We start from the raw sequence: 16,865 nt of genomic DNA, 5'->3' as shown, positions 1-16,865 counted from the left end.
AACAGTTCAGTGTATAAATTCAACATGTAGTCACTTGTATTTTTAAGATATTCATTAAAGATTCTATCTTCGCCACAGGCCTTGTTATTTTTCAACATATTAATACTGTTGCGGACTTCGTCATGTGTTATTTGTTTGTTAATTTCATGATTGAGCTGAACATCAGCCAACATATCAAGCTCTTCTTGTGTAAGTACTGTGGACTCTGAATCTTGTTCATTATAATTTTCATTACAGCATTCTTTATAAAATGTAAAAAGGTCATTCAAATCAGCATTACATCTTTTCTTATTACAGTTTGTGTTCAGGATTTTCCAATATTCTTTAGGGTTTTTTGTTCTTAAATTAGCAAGTTTCTTTTTAATTTCTACTCGATGTTTAGTGTTAGCATTATTTAATTTTTTCCTATATATTTTTTCTTTTCCATACAAGTCAGCTTTAAAAATTTCCCCTCCAAATTTTTTATACAACCTTCTTGCTTTTCTAAAGTTTTGTCGAGCATTTTTACAATCATTTGTGAACCAAGGTTTCTTAAATTGAATTTTTTTCTTACTTGAATTTGTATTAATTATTTTCTTACCAAAAGTCTCTTTAGCACTTGATACCAATATGTCACTAATTCGTTCAACAACATCATCTATAAAATCCGATGTGACGTTTCCTGCTGCTGTGTTTCTGATTTCGTTTTCTAGTAGTGTGATTGCATTTACTTTGTCTTTTATAGTGTTATGAAATGTTTCTTGCTTCTCAGGGATCCATTTTTTAGCGATTTCGTGTATTTGTTTTTGCTGATTATTTGATTTCGAATAATTTTCTTTTTCAAAGGCTAATGACACTTCTATAGGATTGTGAACATCAGATAATAAAGTAGAAAATGTTAATATTTTAAAATCAGAAACATATCTTAGAAACTCCAAATTTGAAATACAATAGTCTACAACACTAGATTGTTTACAAGTAAATTCACCATTTGGGTCACCTTTGGATCTACCATTGAGAATAAAAATATTACAATGTTTGCATACATCAATAAGTTTTTTCCCATATTTCCCAACGAACACTCTCCTAAATATAGTATAATTTCAGCTTTCACGCCTGGACTCCCTCCCTTGACGCGGCGTTCTGTTTTGGGGGAAGGGGCATAATGCAGCCCGGGCCGGAGTCTTCCTAAAAGCATCCTTACTACCGTACTAGCTTATTATTTGTTAAGTTATGTCACAAGAACTGTCTTATTAATCTAGAGTCCTGAAATTTTGAATTGAACATATAAAGAAAATAAGGTTTCTAATCAATCCTGTGGAATTTTGATACACATTGTTAGTAAAGCGTGCTTTATAAGTGAACGATATCTGATGGGATGGATTTAATAATGTGAAGAGAGATGATTGGAGCTGTCTGCGTACCATGAGTAGTTCAGGGAAAAAGACTTTTTTGTCATTTTGTTGTAAAAAAGACATTCTTGAATAATAGGATTTTCTAATAAAGAATTATTAAAAATATATATAGAGATTTAAAAAAAATAAAGAGAGATGAATAAATAATGAATATATGAAATATAATGTTTCACTTAATTTTAGGATAAGGCAAAGGATTGCGTGTAATTGTACGTGCCCCAATTTAAAATAGATGTACTAGTTCATAGATGTGTACAATTAAAAATAAATCCCTCTGCTTTAGTAATTTATTTTACAACCTTTATAAAAAGATAAGGCATATTGTTATTAAATCTAATGTATTTAAATCGAAGATAATTATGTAGAATGAGACTGTATACATTAAAACTTTTAAAGATATAAAAACAAATCCATTCACTCCTGCGTATATCAATTGAGCGATCAGCTGAATTTAAAGGCCTTAAATAAAAATAACAAAAGTTTAAACTATCAAAACTTCTACAAGCGCTGGGCGACCTTCCGGTCATCGTATAAAAACAAACATTAAATCAACTTCACTTAGGACATTTTATCCACACATAGGGCAAACACTCCGTATACCCCAGCACCTTGAAACTTTTTAATATGAATGCTTGTTGGTTCCACTTTATGAAGACCTATTCAGATTCCGTCAGCTGTTTCAATGTATGCATTCAGACCCTTGATTTTAAAAACGACATTGTTATTTGATCGGCGAATTTTGAAACGACAATGAAAAACTCATTACGAAATCAAGGCCTGTACATTTATGAAAAGTTGACGAAGATGAAGGAATGGTCGTATAACGATGCGTGAGTTTATCAGAAGGCACCGTGAGAAGCTGATCTCCGGACTTCTCTCTGGGTAGCTGTTAACAGGGGGTAAGTCAGAGAGAGAGAGAGAGAGAGAGAGAGAGAGAGAGAGAGAGAGAGAGAGAGAGAGAGAGAGAGAGAGAGAGAGAGAGAGAGAGAGAGAGAATTGTTCCATGTCTTCAAGTTAATTTTATCAAAGAAATTTTCTTTTAGAATAATGAATTTGATATTTATTTTTTATTCCCCTGATTATTTTTTTCTTATAAATGACACGTATATAATAAATTATTTCAACTTGCATATGTCCGTGTTTGCTCTGCTCAATTGTGTATTGTTTAATGGACTTTTCAGTCAGTCTGACTAAAGTCAGCCCCTACTATTTCACCTCCTACGAACGACGTAAAATAGTAGGGGCTGGCTTTAGTCAGACTGACTTTTCAATTTGAATACATGTACTGTTCTTATCTCCATATATATTACTTTGAATAGAATTTATGTTTGTATACATACGTATACATAATATAATACGTATAATTTAATTTTACAAAGGGTATTGCTGACTTGGTGTCCTAATTAGTACTAATTAATTTTAGATTTAATTATAACGATTCTTGCCACCACGGGCTTGTCAGAGCCCGTATTTCCAGACACTAACGGCCAGGTCTTCATCTTCCCGATCGTCGTGGTAAGCCTAAAACACTTCATTTCTTTTAACAACTTGATGGTAATTGACAAGAGACGGCTTCACCTCCGTTTAACCTTGAGTGTGGATGTCATAGGGACACCTACATCTTTCACCAGGTCAATCTTCTTTGTTTTTTTTCTATTTTCAGTTTGCGATATCTGGTTTCCTCGGAGTAATTTTAGCTATTTATAGGGATGCCATGAAATGGCTGGTAAGTGGAAAATACATAATTATACAATGTACATGAATTTAAAGTTGCTTTTTCAAGCCTCATCGACCTTGCATGGGAAATCCAAGTAAAACAATATCAAAATACTAGACCTGAAAAAAAATACTTGAAGACCTCAGAGTGTATTACCAAGTTATTTTTATTTTTGTTCCTTCTATTTTTCAGTTAAACATTCACGCCGCCTTTCTGGTACTCACTCTTTTGATCTCTATGACGTCATTTATGGCGATCTCCAACAACGTAAGGACTTATGACATGGAGAGCTGCTACCTTAACGGGACAGTGTGTGACTGCAGGTAATCAGAAAACAGATTTCTATGATTAAAAAAATTATAATATATGCTATCTTTTTTTTTCATTATTTGCTGTAAAAGCACAAATTATATTATAAAATTTGTTTGTTTGTCATCTAAAAAAGTTTTTTTTTGGCATTCATAATTTCATTGATTTGTAAGTAATCCTATCCAACGAGTACATGTATGTGAATTTTTACAGTATTTGAATTTTGTATTCATGTATGTACATATAATCATGATAACTGTAGAATTCACCAGATAATCAAGTGAATGTTCTAACAGAGCAAAGGATTCGGAACTATTTTATTTATTTTGGTCTGGACACGGAGCAGTTATTATTTCAATTCTTTATCTGTTAGGGATGGGACAGAAATGGTGATGGATTGTGAAACGTTGTATCGCCTCTGTTTTGTTATTTTGATTCTTTATTCAACAGATCATCTCTATTTTGTTAATTTTTTTTTATTTTACAGGGATGGGACAGAGATGGTTGTGGATTGTGACAGGTTGTATCGCCTCCATGTCATTATCTTCATCATCATTGTAACATACCTCAGCTGTATGCTTCTCTGTCTAGTGGAGAGCGTGTGGGATGCAAAGCGCATGTGCTGCAGTGACGAGGTAGGTTTGAACATAATGAGTCAGTGGCTCGTAGAATAAGAAGTACTAGTTGAAATTCAGCATCAGGAAGTGCTTCAGTGGCGAGATAAGTACCGGTTATGTTTTACCAAGACGGTAGTTATAACTACTGCATTAAAACAGAAAGATAGTCGAAAAAGTACGAATTTAATTGATTAGTTTGGTTTTATCTCAAAAAATTTAATAAAGTAATTTTTAAAAACTATAGGCCAAACATTACCGTGAAATTTGCGAAGCATACGAGGACAGAAAGTGTAGTGGAAAAAGATAACGAACAGGGATCGATCTAAAAAAGATCAAACAATACAAATCTGTGAACAGGGCCCGCCGTTAAAAACATACTTAAGTCTGAGAATGCTCTCAAGTCTGAGAATTTTCTCAAATCCAAAATTCTCAGACTCAGCGGCCTTCATAAAAAAGTTGAGAAAAATAAAAATTTCTTTAAACTCTGTTTTATTCTCAGTTTCTCAGCTGAGTAATTCTCAAGACTTGAATTGAGATTTTCTCTTGAGAATTCTCAAAGTTTTATGACGGCGGGCCCAGGACATAAACATAGACCCTCGGAAATTCCAGAGGTGGGATACAGTGCCTAGGAGATTAATGCATCACCACCAGGAGCCCCATGTATTGGTAAAGTAGGCGAAAGATTCATTGCTAAATGTGGTACAGAAACAATTAATTCATGAAATAATTAGAAGTATAATATTAGCGCTCAGTACAAAATTATAAGTCAACAATTGCTGCAAATTAAGCCAGCCATAAAAACGACTAATTAAAAGGTAACTATAAGACCACTATTAACACCAAAGATTTTAGAAATGCTGACCTTAACCAAGGTTGTGGAAATCCCTGGAACATCAACATATCGGTGAGTAGCCTGTCTCATTTTCAAAATTGAACGCAGAGAATGCTCTTTAAAAGTGAGCATCAAGTTCAGAGAACAAAACACCATAAGCAGATGATAGTGGGTTATAAATAAATTCACTATCGTCAATGCCGTTGTTTTTCTGAATGTTTAGTTGAATGCCAGGGCAAACATTTTCTTCGTACGTCTTTTCATACTGAAAATTTTCTGAATAAATTTTGCTGAAAATGAATATACAATCACGTAGACTAAAAAGGAAACACCATGTCATTCAGTGCTATCAAGTCTCAGGAGGTACACATAACAAAGCTTGATACTTCCCTAGTATAAGTCTATCAAGTTTGTTTTTTAAAATATTTATATCATTATCTGTTATATATATATAATCAAAATTACTATATATCTGAATTTTTATTGTTCAAAAGAGTATATATCTAGGAGTTATGATATCCAATTGGTTAAAATTTTTATGTACGAGCATTTGAAATGATTCATATTAAATTTTCTGATAGATAGTGGATATTCCAGGAGTATTAGATGACGATGAAGAGGATGGCGAGAAAACCTCAAAGAACAAAGTTACAAAGAATGTGTTCACCTTACAAGATAACCATAATGTTTCTATACAACAGACGAAAGCCGAAGAACGCGCAAAAACTTCACTAAATGTGGAGTAAAAATGAAAATCATCAAAACAAATGAAAGAACAAAGTTACAAAGAATGTGCTCCCATTACAAGATAAGCGTAGTATTTCTATACAAAAGATGGAAGATGAACAGCGCGCAAAATCCATAGTATATGTGATTTAGAAATGAAAACCGTCAACACAAATGAACCATGCATGCACCAGGTATTGGATGTGTTGTATCATATACAGAGGATGGAGGTTTGAAGAGGCATATATATTTTTTTAAAAGGTCGTCAACTGAAAATATGTCGACAGTATTTCAGAGCTGGCGACGCTTGTAACATTTACTTGCCAAATGTGTTCATTCAAGGACGTTCTGCAGACTGGGGTCGGCTCAGTGAAGTTGTAGCTTGCGCAATTTGTATCAGTATTTTTTGTGTTTTAATGTTTGAGCGTTTTTAAGTTTTCAATAAAACGTGCATCCAGAAAATGTTATTCCTGTCTTTCATGTAACTTAAATCTGGCAAATAAGACAGTATTATGTCTTATGTCGACTCGATATATCGAAATTAGGAAAAAATGAATTCAATGAAGAATCTGCTATTTGTTCAGATTTGGAAGATTTACTGAGTAAATACAGTACTGTCCAACAAAACATTGAAATGATACGACATCAGATTTTCCATTGTCAACTTTCCCTATTCATAAAGTAACCACCAACAGTGACTCGATAAAGCCTTTATAACTCTCAGCTGATTTCTTCTGAGTAAATGAACCCATTACTGGCCAATGAAAGAATTTAATCCTACAGGGTGTTCTATTATTTTTTTTTCAAAGCCGGCATTTCCCCAACAGTTGTAAGGCATATACTTTTATTCAGAATTAACCACTTAATGCTCTTTTTAATATAAAAAGAGTATCTCAGTATACGAAGGTCCCACAGCGGGTTGACAAGGGACACTTCTTCTTGTTAACTTTTCACGCCTCTAATAATAACACGAATCAATTTTTTGACCCCAGGTTCTCAAAATTTTCTATAACCTGATAAAATTGATGCATTTTATAAGATTTTTGATTATTCCCCATTTTCACCCAATGGACTTTCATTAGTGTTAAGAATTTATTGATAAATTCAAAGTGAGTTACCAAAGTTTCATCATGATGAGAGAATATTCGAATATCCTTGTAATTATCATATTAAAGATTTTTCATAGTAATATAAAGCTACAATTTTTTGAGTGAATCTGTCCTGAAACTTGTTTCTAATACTGAATTAATATTCGGTATATTTCAACAATTACATTTTTGCCTGTCTTTGACACCAAAGTACAGATAAACAACGTTAGTCCCTGACCTTTGTTATCGTAGAGTACATTTCAACAATGGCGGGCCTGGTGAAAATCTGTGTTCTGTTTATTGGTAGGAATTTTTTTTATTCATAATAGATCATGTTATTGCTTTGTCATAATTATTATTTAATTTTACTTGTAACAAGAAATTTGATAAAAATATTTTATATTGTATAACAAAAGTTGCTGACGTCACAATGAGTTACGTCGAAAAGAAATACGCACGCTAACTCTCGATTCCCGCCTACATTTTGGAACCATTAATTCAATATTAATAGCAATTTGGCCATAAAATCTTTGTTTAATAGTTTAATACAAAGAACAGTTCAATGGTAGTTGAATAATTGTCTTAATACCAGCGCTAAACAGTAAATTATCCATAATTCCAGCTCTTGGAAAAAAGGGGGGTAGACGATATTTTCCATAGAAATCGGAGTTTCAAGCATCACCATATCTTAAAATAGTCTTGGAAATGATTAAATGTTCTTTATATTTTTTCTAATGTTTTAGACAAATTTATAAAACATAAATATATCAATAAAATATAATGTTTCAGATATAAATCGCTTTTAAATTGGTGGAAAATAAGCATTTTTATCGTTTTTTGTCAATAAACATATGTTCCTTCCCGTGTCACACAAAAAGCTTTGGTATGAATTTGTGAAATAACATTCCAAATTACCTGTTAAAAGGAATTTTTGTGACACGGGGGGGGGGGATGTTTTAGAATTTTTTTCCGTTTTCCGTTGATTTCTATAGTGAAAAACGCAAGTTTCCCAAATTAGTAATGCTTTATGAAAATCCATATAATTATCTATTAAAAATATTTGAAATGAATCGGATATGATAACTTTTGAAAATTAACTTGGATTGATTGATTGATTGATTGTATATTGTTTAACGTCCCTCTTGAGAATTTTTCACTCATATGGAGACGTCACCGATGCCGGTGAAGGGCTTCAAATTTAGACCTATACTCGGCACTCAGGGCCATTGAGCAGTGAGGGTTCTTTATCGTGCCAACGCCTACCGTGACACGGGACCTACGTTTTTAAGGTCATATCCGAAAGACCCGTGACTTTCACTTCTAGTGCCGAGCGCTTGGCGAAGGAACAGTCACTACCTATGTTTACGTCTTAGGTATGACGCGGCGCCGCGATCGAGAATCGAACCCGGGCCTCCCGATCACGAAGCGAACGCTCTACCACTAGGCTACCGTGACCGGTAATTAACTTGGAGGTAGGCGGGAGAACAATACTATCGTTCGCAGTTCTTAAACGTATTACTCTGCTTGACGTTAATTTCAAAATATGCTCAATATCAAAGCCATTTTTGAAGGAAAATTGTCTTATTGTCTACACTGAAGTTAAATTATAAGGAATGAAGTTTCATTCCTTAAAAAAAAAATAACTGCTTGTCGTTAAAAAAATTAGTAAGACATACTATCCGGTTAGTAAGAGTTCATCTATTTTATTTCTGCAGTGTTGGCAGTTGGGGTTTATACTTCCTGTCCCAGGGGCTGGACTTTTGTAGGTGAATACTGTCTGATGTTTGCAAAAGACCACGTGACCTGGATAGATGCAGCAGTAGGTGGATTGTAAGACTTCTCTTTATGTGGTTGCAGATTAATAAAAATAATAAACATTTCGAGATAAATATATTTTCTAAAATTTAATTTATTTAGTTTGAAGCTAAAATTCTCACAATTAAGTTTTATGCAAACAATAAATGAACATTGTCAGCTAACTTAAATACATTTATATGTGTAATGAAATATGTTTTTATTTCAGAGAAAATGCAAGCAGAACAATCACTCACTTCTTGTGACAATTGATAGCTACGAAAAAATGTCCCTAATTAAAACCATTTCTAATGCTTTAGCCAGTCCTTGTAAGTATAAGTGAACTATATTGTAACTAGAAAGATACATGTACCTTTGTTTTCAAATATTCACTAAGTGAAAAGTTTACTACTGTTTTGTTATAAAAGGGACTGAAGTAACGTGGTATAATTATTACAAAGAAACAATTGTTACGTTTGTGTTTTTTATGCTTAAACAAATGTTGTATCTGTTTTAATCTACCTTAGAAATACTTATATATTGTACACACGCACAGTACTCAGGATGTAGCATCCATTACAGTCTTTGATACATAAACAAAAGTGAAAATAACGAGTAGTTACCAATCCCAAAAATCCTTTTACGTAAAATATGAACAGAATTAAAACACCAGTAATGGGATCAGGTAATAATGAGTAAAGACTCCCTTGCAACTAATGATATTCGTCACAAGACCTCTATATCGATCAGGTAAACAGAGACATAATTTTCAAAACTTCTGACAAGTTATAATTGTTCTATTCTTCTAGCTATAAGGTATGATTAACTTCTAGCTATAGGAATGACTTATTTCTAGCTATCGGTATGGCTAACTTCTAGCTATAGAAATGACCTATTTTTAGCTATAGGTATGGCTAACTTCTAGATATAGGTATTTCTAGCTTCTAGCTATAGGTATGGCTAACTTCTAGCTATAAGTATGACTTATTTTTAGCTATAGGTATGGCTAACTTCTGGGTGGGAGGTAATGACTTTGGAGTGGAGGGAGAGTGGAGATGGGAGGAGACTAACCTTAAGATCGGCCCCTTCACGAACTGGGCCCCGGGGAGTCCTAACGGAAACTCCTCAGAGAACTGCATGCTGGTCGGATTCGATCACAATAATACGGACTTATACTGGAAAGACGCCAGATGTACAACCCACCATAACTACATTTGTCAGTTCAGGTGAACTTTTTTCTCTTTTAAAACTTATTGTACCAAATGAATGTATTTCTAAAATTTCCAGACTTCTTGACTACATGGGTCATCGTCTGTCTTTCTTCCTAGCGCATTGTCCTTTCATTGTTCGTTTTGACTTTGAATGTCTTGGTATTTGTTTAGTTTCATTGCCGCATTACCATATGATCAGACAGACAGTAAAATTGTTATAATAAATCAGAGTAATATTGTTCATGAAAATGAATAACAGCAGAATCTAAATATGCCTTTGATTAAAATTTCTTTCCAGACTTTACAGCGAAGGTTCAACCATTATAGGGCGAAAATAAAAAGTCTGCTGTCATTGTAGAATCATAAACGTTTTGAAAAACATGTGTTTGACTTTTAATTTTTAAATAGTATACACGGTTTAGAAATAAAACAAAGCCCTTTATATTGCAATTTTTGTTGTTGTCAAAATTCACCTCAAAATAAATATTGTATCATCAAAGACGTATATATTATTTCTTTTTTTCAAAAATTGCCTAAGATTTTTTAAAAACATAAATCTAATATGATGATACTGCAAAATAACTAATTTTCGGAGTAAATGTAATGGACGAATTTCACATTCCTAAGAGTTATCTCCCCTTTTCGGCATAATGCTCATTTTTTCCCTCTTTGTCCTTTGTAAGTTACCAGTTAATATTTTTAAATTTCAAATGTTATAGGACAATATCGTTGTGTACCTGTATTGCCAGAGTATGGGGCAACGTGAAAAACATAATGGGCATATTCATAAAGATTTTATTTCTAGGATACTAAACCATAAAGTTGGTAAGGTTATAGAGGGAAAACAGCGTCTTACGCTGGTTGACCCCGGATTGACCCCGCAAAGGGGAATAACTTTTGTAAATGTGAAAGTCGTCTATTTTTTTTAATTTAAGTTTAAATTGACGTACATACTTTTATTTTATTTTTTTCTTCTCTGATGCATTTATCAATTCCTCTTGATTCCATGTTTGCCATACATTTTTCAGTTAAAGAAAAAAATTAAGGAATTTAAGAACTCAACATATTTGCTCACGAATCACTACAAAAGTGATTCAAATGAATGCATGTGAAGAGAGCTCTAAGGCTTTCTCCCTTTTCAAAGTAAATGTCAAAAATGCCTAGAAAAATAAATATATAGAGAGGGCATGAAACATGGACTCCTGGAAATTGAAGACGAGGGATCAGGTGACTAGGATGAGTGAGCATTCCCTGTTGGTCGGTCTCATCATCGCGGGCCCTTTTTATTTATCATTTGACGGAACTATCCATCGTCAATGCAGTATAAAAACAAAGGACCAACAGTTAGTATGACACAATTCAGCTTAATAAAAAGCCCAATTATCGGTTATATTTACCAACAAGGGCATTATAACAACCAGAAAATTCATGAAATACAAACTTTTAATGAGACCGTAAAAATACCTTACAACATCAACTAATCAGTAAGTAATTGACTCGCTTAAAAAAATGATACTCCGAACAAGCTCTTGAGCTGGAAATAAGTTGGGAGACATGAACACCATGAGTAGGTAAAAGAGTAGTATTACTACATTAATAAGGAATGTTGAATGGAAGACGGAAATCATCTCATTTGTTATGATTTATTTGTTAAAATTGGCATGTATTGTCAATAGTCAGTAAAAATCTAAATATGAAATAGATGTGGCAGAATCAAGATCTGGGGTGTCTTTATATCAAGTTCACTGGAATGTATCGAGTCGATATGCGAATTAAAAAAAAAATGTTTATTGAGAAATCATCGTCTACGTTTATCAGAATGTCAAATTGAAAGTCAATGCAAGTATTTTTCGCTTTATGTGCAGGTTTTGAATGAATTCTGCTTCATTGGAATATAAAAACAGGTCAGCTAAGAAAAGAGAACAGTTAGTGTCCACTGGAATTCCAGCAATTTGTCTCTAAAAATTTCATAAATGTTGTCAGTTCGAAAATCCAGCATTTTTTTGGTATCATCTTCAGAGCACGTGTGTTTACAATCAGATTTGTTTTTGACAAAGTGAGTTTTGCTGGTGACCAATCAAAAGACGTGAAAATTTCAAAGTTCCGTGTTTTCATTTAAGAAGCAGTTGTTTATGATATATAAATGTCTAGATTTTTAGATATAGTGAGGAATTGTTGTAATAAGAGTTATTGTTTTAGACTTTGAAAAATATGGCGATTTTAAAGTTTCTGAAAGTTCTTTGGTCTTACGACAAAAATCGTCACTGCCCTAGCCTTGTAGTTCAAATGTTTCATATTACGCATTACATTCGTTGCCACGCATGGTCACCGATGCTGTGTCTCGGTTGCCATGGTAACAGCCGGATAAACCATTTTCACAAACACATGACACCTTGTTGCCACTTATATTGTAAAGAAACTTTTTAGAATCTTTCTTTAAGTAAGTACCAAATGTACCAAGGGTACATTAGGAATACATTTAAAATGCTGAAATGTTCTGAAAAACGTTCAGTGTTCACTAATGGTAGGTGTTACATGATAAAACTCAACCAACAGCTTACGAAAAACAATGAAAAAGTTTGACATTAAGTATATAATTGTAAGCAATATTATTATGTAAATAACTTTTATCGTTGCCATTGAAACACAGTCTTTGTATCCGTATTTAACTGTCTTCCCAATAGCCTATTGTCCTTGATAGATTTTTAAAATTTGTTCTATACAGTCATTCACTCTATGTTTCAATTTTACAAGCAAAACCACAGTTTTATTACCACAGGTTTTGGAGCTTGAATATTATTCCTTATGGAACTTTAAAATAGTATAGAAGATAAATTTAGTTACTTGGTCATTGGTCATTTGCAAAATTATTTTGTTAAAACGTTTTCTGATTGCACACATAAGTACTCTGAAGTTTAAATGAAAAGATGCTAGAGTTTTTGATTGACAATATCTATTGGATTTTGGCGACCATGTCTTCCAACAGTCTATTGGAATTCCCATTGATACAAATTGCACTCCGTTTTTTGCAGACCTATTTTTGTATTCATATGAAGCAAAATTTGTGCAAAATCTTATGCGTGAAAAGAAGAAAACACTTTCTGTGGCCTTCAACTCAACATTTATATATATCGACGACGTATTGTCAATCAACAATGGTAATTTCCATTTCAAAAGTAAACATATTCGAAGGATTTTTAATATTTTTTTTATAGATTATTATATAAATTTTCATAAAACATTACTTATTTGGGAAAACAAAGAGAGATACAATGTAACTATAAAAATTTAGTAAAACTTTTGTTTTTCACAAAAGAAATCAACGCAAAACGGAAAATACCCCCCCCCCCCTCCCCCCCGGAAACAAAAATTATTTTTTACAGGTGATATGGACTATTTTTTTTAAAAAATTAAAACCAAAGCTTTTTGTGTTTCAAAGTGGGGGGGGGGGGTGTATACTTTATAGACAAAAAACGACAAAAACAATATTATCATAGGTATGATAATTTCTATTAAAAACGATTTTATGGCCAAATTGCCATTAATATTTAACAAAATGAGTGCAAAATGTAGGCAGGAATCGAGAGTTAGCGAGCATTTTTCTTCCTTCACTTTGAAATTAGTTTTTTTAAGGAAAAAGGCTGAAGCCCATATGTATGACAAACAAAAGCTGAACATTATATGAAACATAGAAAATAGCATACTTTTAGTTTCTTATGACCAATTAGTTCATCCATTTATTGAAGGAATGTTTGAAATTTATCAAAGCATTAAAAAAAAAAATTAAAATCGACCTCCTTCATAGTGTATACGCACAGTAAAGTAGCGACAACGGACCGATGACAACGGACTGAATTTTCGTATCTTGTCATGACAACGGACATAAATTATAATAAACCAAATATTTCAGTTTTAATTTGTTTTCTTTTTTCCCGTAAATGCTTATAACATGTCTTGATACTGACTGCATCAATTGGTATATATATAATATTCTATTTACAAAAAATATAACATCTGAGAAGGAAAATGGATGAAATCCACGTTTGATTTTACCAGGGTTTAATATCGCCAACGCAAACTCCTCTTTTATTACTTTATTTTAACAGCTGGAATTCATACGACACCAAAAGGGGTGTCAGTCCTGTTCCCCATTGCAATTTCAGACATTGGTTGAAATTATTTACCTTAAAAAATGAAACACTGCTCACGACCTGTCTTCTAAAGTAATGACACCGGACAGTTTTTTCATAACCTTACCTGTACTTTCATGACAACGAGCCATTTTTAGTGCTTAACTTTGAATGTTTCTGACAACGGTACTGTCTTGGAACTTAACGTGTTCCTGGCCGTGGTTTAAGGTCATCATTTTGTAAGTTTTTTTGTCGATACAATGACCTTGTCAGCAATTACAATTATCACCGAGTCAAATGCTGACTGACATTTTTGAATCTAATTGTTAGTCCATTATTTATACACTGTATTGTCAACAGATTTTTTCTTTATTTCCCTATCATGACAAGTGGTGCATGGCGGGCGTGACTGGTCAGCAGAGGATGGTCACTCCTCCATGGCACCTGATCCTTTATCTTATGTTTTAGAGGTCCGTGTTTGCTCTGCTCCTATATTATATTGTTTTATGGATTTTGATATTGAATACTGTTCGTTACCTCCACTCTACATATCTCATGCATTTTATATTACCTTCATTCTGACTTATTCCCCAGTTACCATTATTTCATTGTTTGACTAAATGCAGTATCTAATTTCTGATTTTAAATTTTTTGTTTTTTTTTTGATTCTTCTTCCATAACTTTTGTTTGATTCTTTACCGGCCTAAAAAATCTCTTTTTGTTATTTCAGAGGACTTAAAAAAGACAAATGAAAATTTGAATCGGCAGCATCATTTTTTAAAAACCAAATATATGGCAATTGCTCTGTTTGATCATTAATGTGAATGCTGAAAATTGTTCATCTTTTTAGTTGTTTCAAAAAGGTTCAATGCTGGAGAATAATGCATCTTAAAAACAAAATCTCAGTGAAATGCGAACACTCCCCTTATTGTATCAAACTATCAGAGTTTGTAAACAAATTTATAATTTAGGCTTTAGCCATTTGCTCTACATTCTGATAGTATTCATTTTAATTATAACACAATAATGAAATATCAACAGATCATTTTTTTTGCAATTTTTAATTAATACGATTGATTTTTGCGTCACGTTGGGGACTTCCGTCATATTTTATATGTTTGTCAACTGAATATTTAACAATAATGAATAACAAAACAATGCCTTATCAATAACAATAAATGTGATACTTAATTCCCTGTGTAACATTAATGTAGACTAATTCTGGTTTCTGAACTAGATCATTAGAACAGTCAGTGAAACCCTTTCACGTTAAGTTGTACTTTCTGTAGTACAGAGATAAGGATTAGACTGACAAAGGCACGAGCAGGACTCTCTGTAAAGCAGACGACACACATACAAGATGGCGGCTCTTCCCGTACTCACTCTCCTCTCTGGTATGGAAACAAAAATTATTCTGTTCTTCATTATTTAGTCTTTTTTCATTATTTATTTCTTACTTAATGAATCAATTCTTCAGTAATTTGTTTTCCTTCAATAACGTATCCCTTCCTCGATCATGAAATATTTTCACAGTAACAAATTAGGGAAATAGAGCTTTTTTGGAAATTGAATTAGAGATTTTTTGATTTTGTCAAACGGAAAAATATGTGAAATAAACCTCGAATGACCATAGCTTGATCTTTTTTGGTATTTCACATTAACAGATTGAACTTTACGTGAATACTTGTGACTTTTCGCCCCGACCTTATCAATACATAGAAGAGTTACATGTAGTTAGGCTTCTGATATTACATTGTAATTCAATATTTTTGTTCCAGTACTGACCGTGTGTCTCGGTGACTGTGGCGTGGGTTGGGCTGAGTTTAATGGAGAATGTTTGTACTTTAGTCATGATAGACACACCTGGGCAGATGCTGCTGTAAGGATATTTCTCATCTTTTTGCTTTTTTTTTTTTTAAAAGCACTTAACTCATTGCATTATACTCAGCAGCACATATAACTACCACGTAAAATGTTCTTACATGAGACAAAAACAATTATTCTTATCTTATGTTTTCTCCATCCGGGTTAGAATAGGTCCTCAGTACCTCCCTGCTTGTCGTAAAAGGCGACTAAATAGGGCGGTCCTTCGGATGAGACCGTATAAACCGAGGCTCCGTGTCACAGCAGGTGTGGCACGATAAAAATCCCTCCCTGCTCAAAAGGCCATAAGTGCCGAGCATAGGCCTAAATTTGCAGCCCTTCACCGGCAATGGTGACGTCTCCATATCAGTGAAATATTCTGGAGAGGGACGTTAAACAGTAAACAATCAATCAATCAATCTTATGTTTACTTTAGTGTTTTATTTTTTCCTATTCTGAAAAAAAAATGATTTAAAAAGCATGATAATTCTTGCTCAAGTCAGGATGATGAAACCGGGAAATTTATTATACAAATACACACCTATCTCTTAATAACAGAACAAAAATAATTTGTAAATATTAGTAGGTCAACAAATTATAATCATGATGTCATAAATATGAAATTTGAGACTTTGTTTCTGGTTGACAGGCAAAATGTCACGGTATGAACAGAAGTTACCTTGTAACAGTGGACAACCAACAGAAGTCAGATTATATCAATATGTTCCTCAGCACATTACATCGTAAGTATAACAAATCATCACTGAATTTATCTGTCATTATATGTGTCGACATGACCATGATATTGGACGCCCTCTAAGATCTAGACGTGTGCCTATTTAAATTTCTCTTATTAATTAGCATGAAATTGAATAATTCTGTTTCACATACTCAGTATTTGTGATGCACCTCACAACTGCCTCAAATCGTGGGGTTGACTGTATAGCAGTGACATAAGTCGTGGATGTAACATCTTATCACTGTCCTAAGTCGTTGGTGTGACTATTTATCATGGGTTTACTTGCTGAAATGAGATTAAGTTAAGAAAATTAGAGCCCCTTCTGGTAATTATGACGAATCTCTGTCTATTATCGTGATTGTGGCAAATGTGTCGTTTTAGTTAAGCCTGGTAACTATACATCATCACTGTCCTAATCAAAAGTTTAGACAATAATGACTGTGAA

General features: G+C 33.2%; 3 protein-coding genes across 3 annotated transcripts in view; all 3 read left to right on the top strand.

Annotated features, from left to right (window-relative positions):
- The first annotated feature begins 2,183 nt into the window (after window positions 1-2,183).
- Window positions 2,184-5,615, top strand: LOC134257751 (uncharacterized). The gene is made up of 6 exons (XM_062740377.1): window positions 2,184-2,293; window positions 2,818-2,909; window positions 3,058-3,120; window positions 3,304-3,434; window positions 3,908-4,055; window positions 5,451-5,615. Exons 3-6 carry the CDS (start codon window positions 3,109-3,111, stop codon window positions 5,613-5,615), a joined length of 456 nt encoding a protein of 151 aa, XP_062596361.1. The 5' UTR covers window positions 2,184-2,293; window positions 2,818-2,909; window positions 3,058-3,108.
- A 1,306-nt stretch (window positions 5,616-6,921) lies between these two features.
- On the top strand, window positions 6,922-10,065 carry LOC134257488 (perlucin-like protein). The gene is made up of 5 exons (XM_062740125.1): window positions 6,922-6,986; window positions 8,399-8,502; window positions 8,707-8,806; window positions 9,472-9,703; window positions 9,987-10,065. The coding sequence occupies exons 1-5, from the start codon at window positions 6,950-6,952 to the stop codon at window positions 10,024-10,026; spliced, it is 513 nt and encodes a 170-aa protein (XP_062596109.1). The 5' UTR covers window positions 6,922-6,949; the 3' UTR covers window positions 10,027-10,065.
- Window positions 10,066-15,114: 5,049 nt separating this feature from the next.
- LOC134257383 (hepatic lectin-like) overlaps window positions 15,115-16,865 on the top strand; it is a 2,374-nt gene continuing 623 nt past the window's right edge. The window contains exons 1-3 of the mRNA XM_062740032.1: window positions 15,115-15,212; window positions 15,597-15,697; window positions 16,331-16,424. Coding sequence (XP_062596016.1) covers window positions 15,179-15,212; window positions 15,597-15,697; window positions 16,331-16,424 — 229 coding nt within the window. The 5' untranslated portion in view covers window positions 15,115-15,178. The remainder of the gene's footprint in view (window positions 15,213-15,596; window positions 15,698-16,330; window positions 16,425-16,865) is intronic.

The sequence above is a fragment of the Saccostrea cucullata genome, unplaced genomic scaffold (genome assembly GCF_032062105.1).
Source record: "Saccostrea cucullata isolate Sc308-1 unplaced genomic scaffold, CSIRO_AGI_Scuc_v1 ctg2648, whole genome shotgun sequence".
NCBI classification, from domain to species: Eukaryota; Metazoa; Mollusca; class Bivalvia; order Ostreida; family Ostreidae; genus Saccostrea; species Saccostrea cuccullata.
Note: the sequence above shows the minus strand (reverse complement) of the source record. Positions and strands in the feature narration are given on the sequence as shown.

Coding starts and splice junctions, on each gene's coding strand:
- LOC134257751 (XM_062740377.1), top strand. Junction 3,435..3,907: donor GGGACAGTGTGTGACTGCAG/GTAATCAGAAAA, acceptor TTTATTTTACAG/GGATGGGACAGAGATGGTTG. Junction 4,056..5,450: donor GCATGTGCTGCAGTGACGAG/GTAGGTTTGAAC, acceptor ATTTTCTGATAG/ATAGTGGATATTCCAGGAGT.
- LOC134257488 (XM_062740125.1), top strand. CDS start 6,950: ATGGCGGGCCTGGTGAAAATCTGTGTTCTGTTTATTG. Junction 6,987..8,398: donor AATCTGTGTTCTGTTTATTG/GTAGGAATTTTT, acceptor TTATTTCTGCAG/TGTTGGCAGTTGGGGTTTAT. Junction 8,503..8,706: donor TGACCTGGATAGATGCAGCA/GTAGGTGGATTG, acceptor TTTTTATTTCAG/AGAAAATGCAAGCAGAACAA.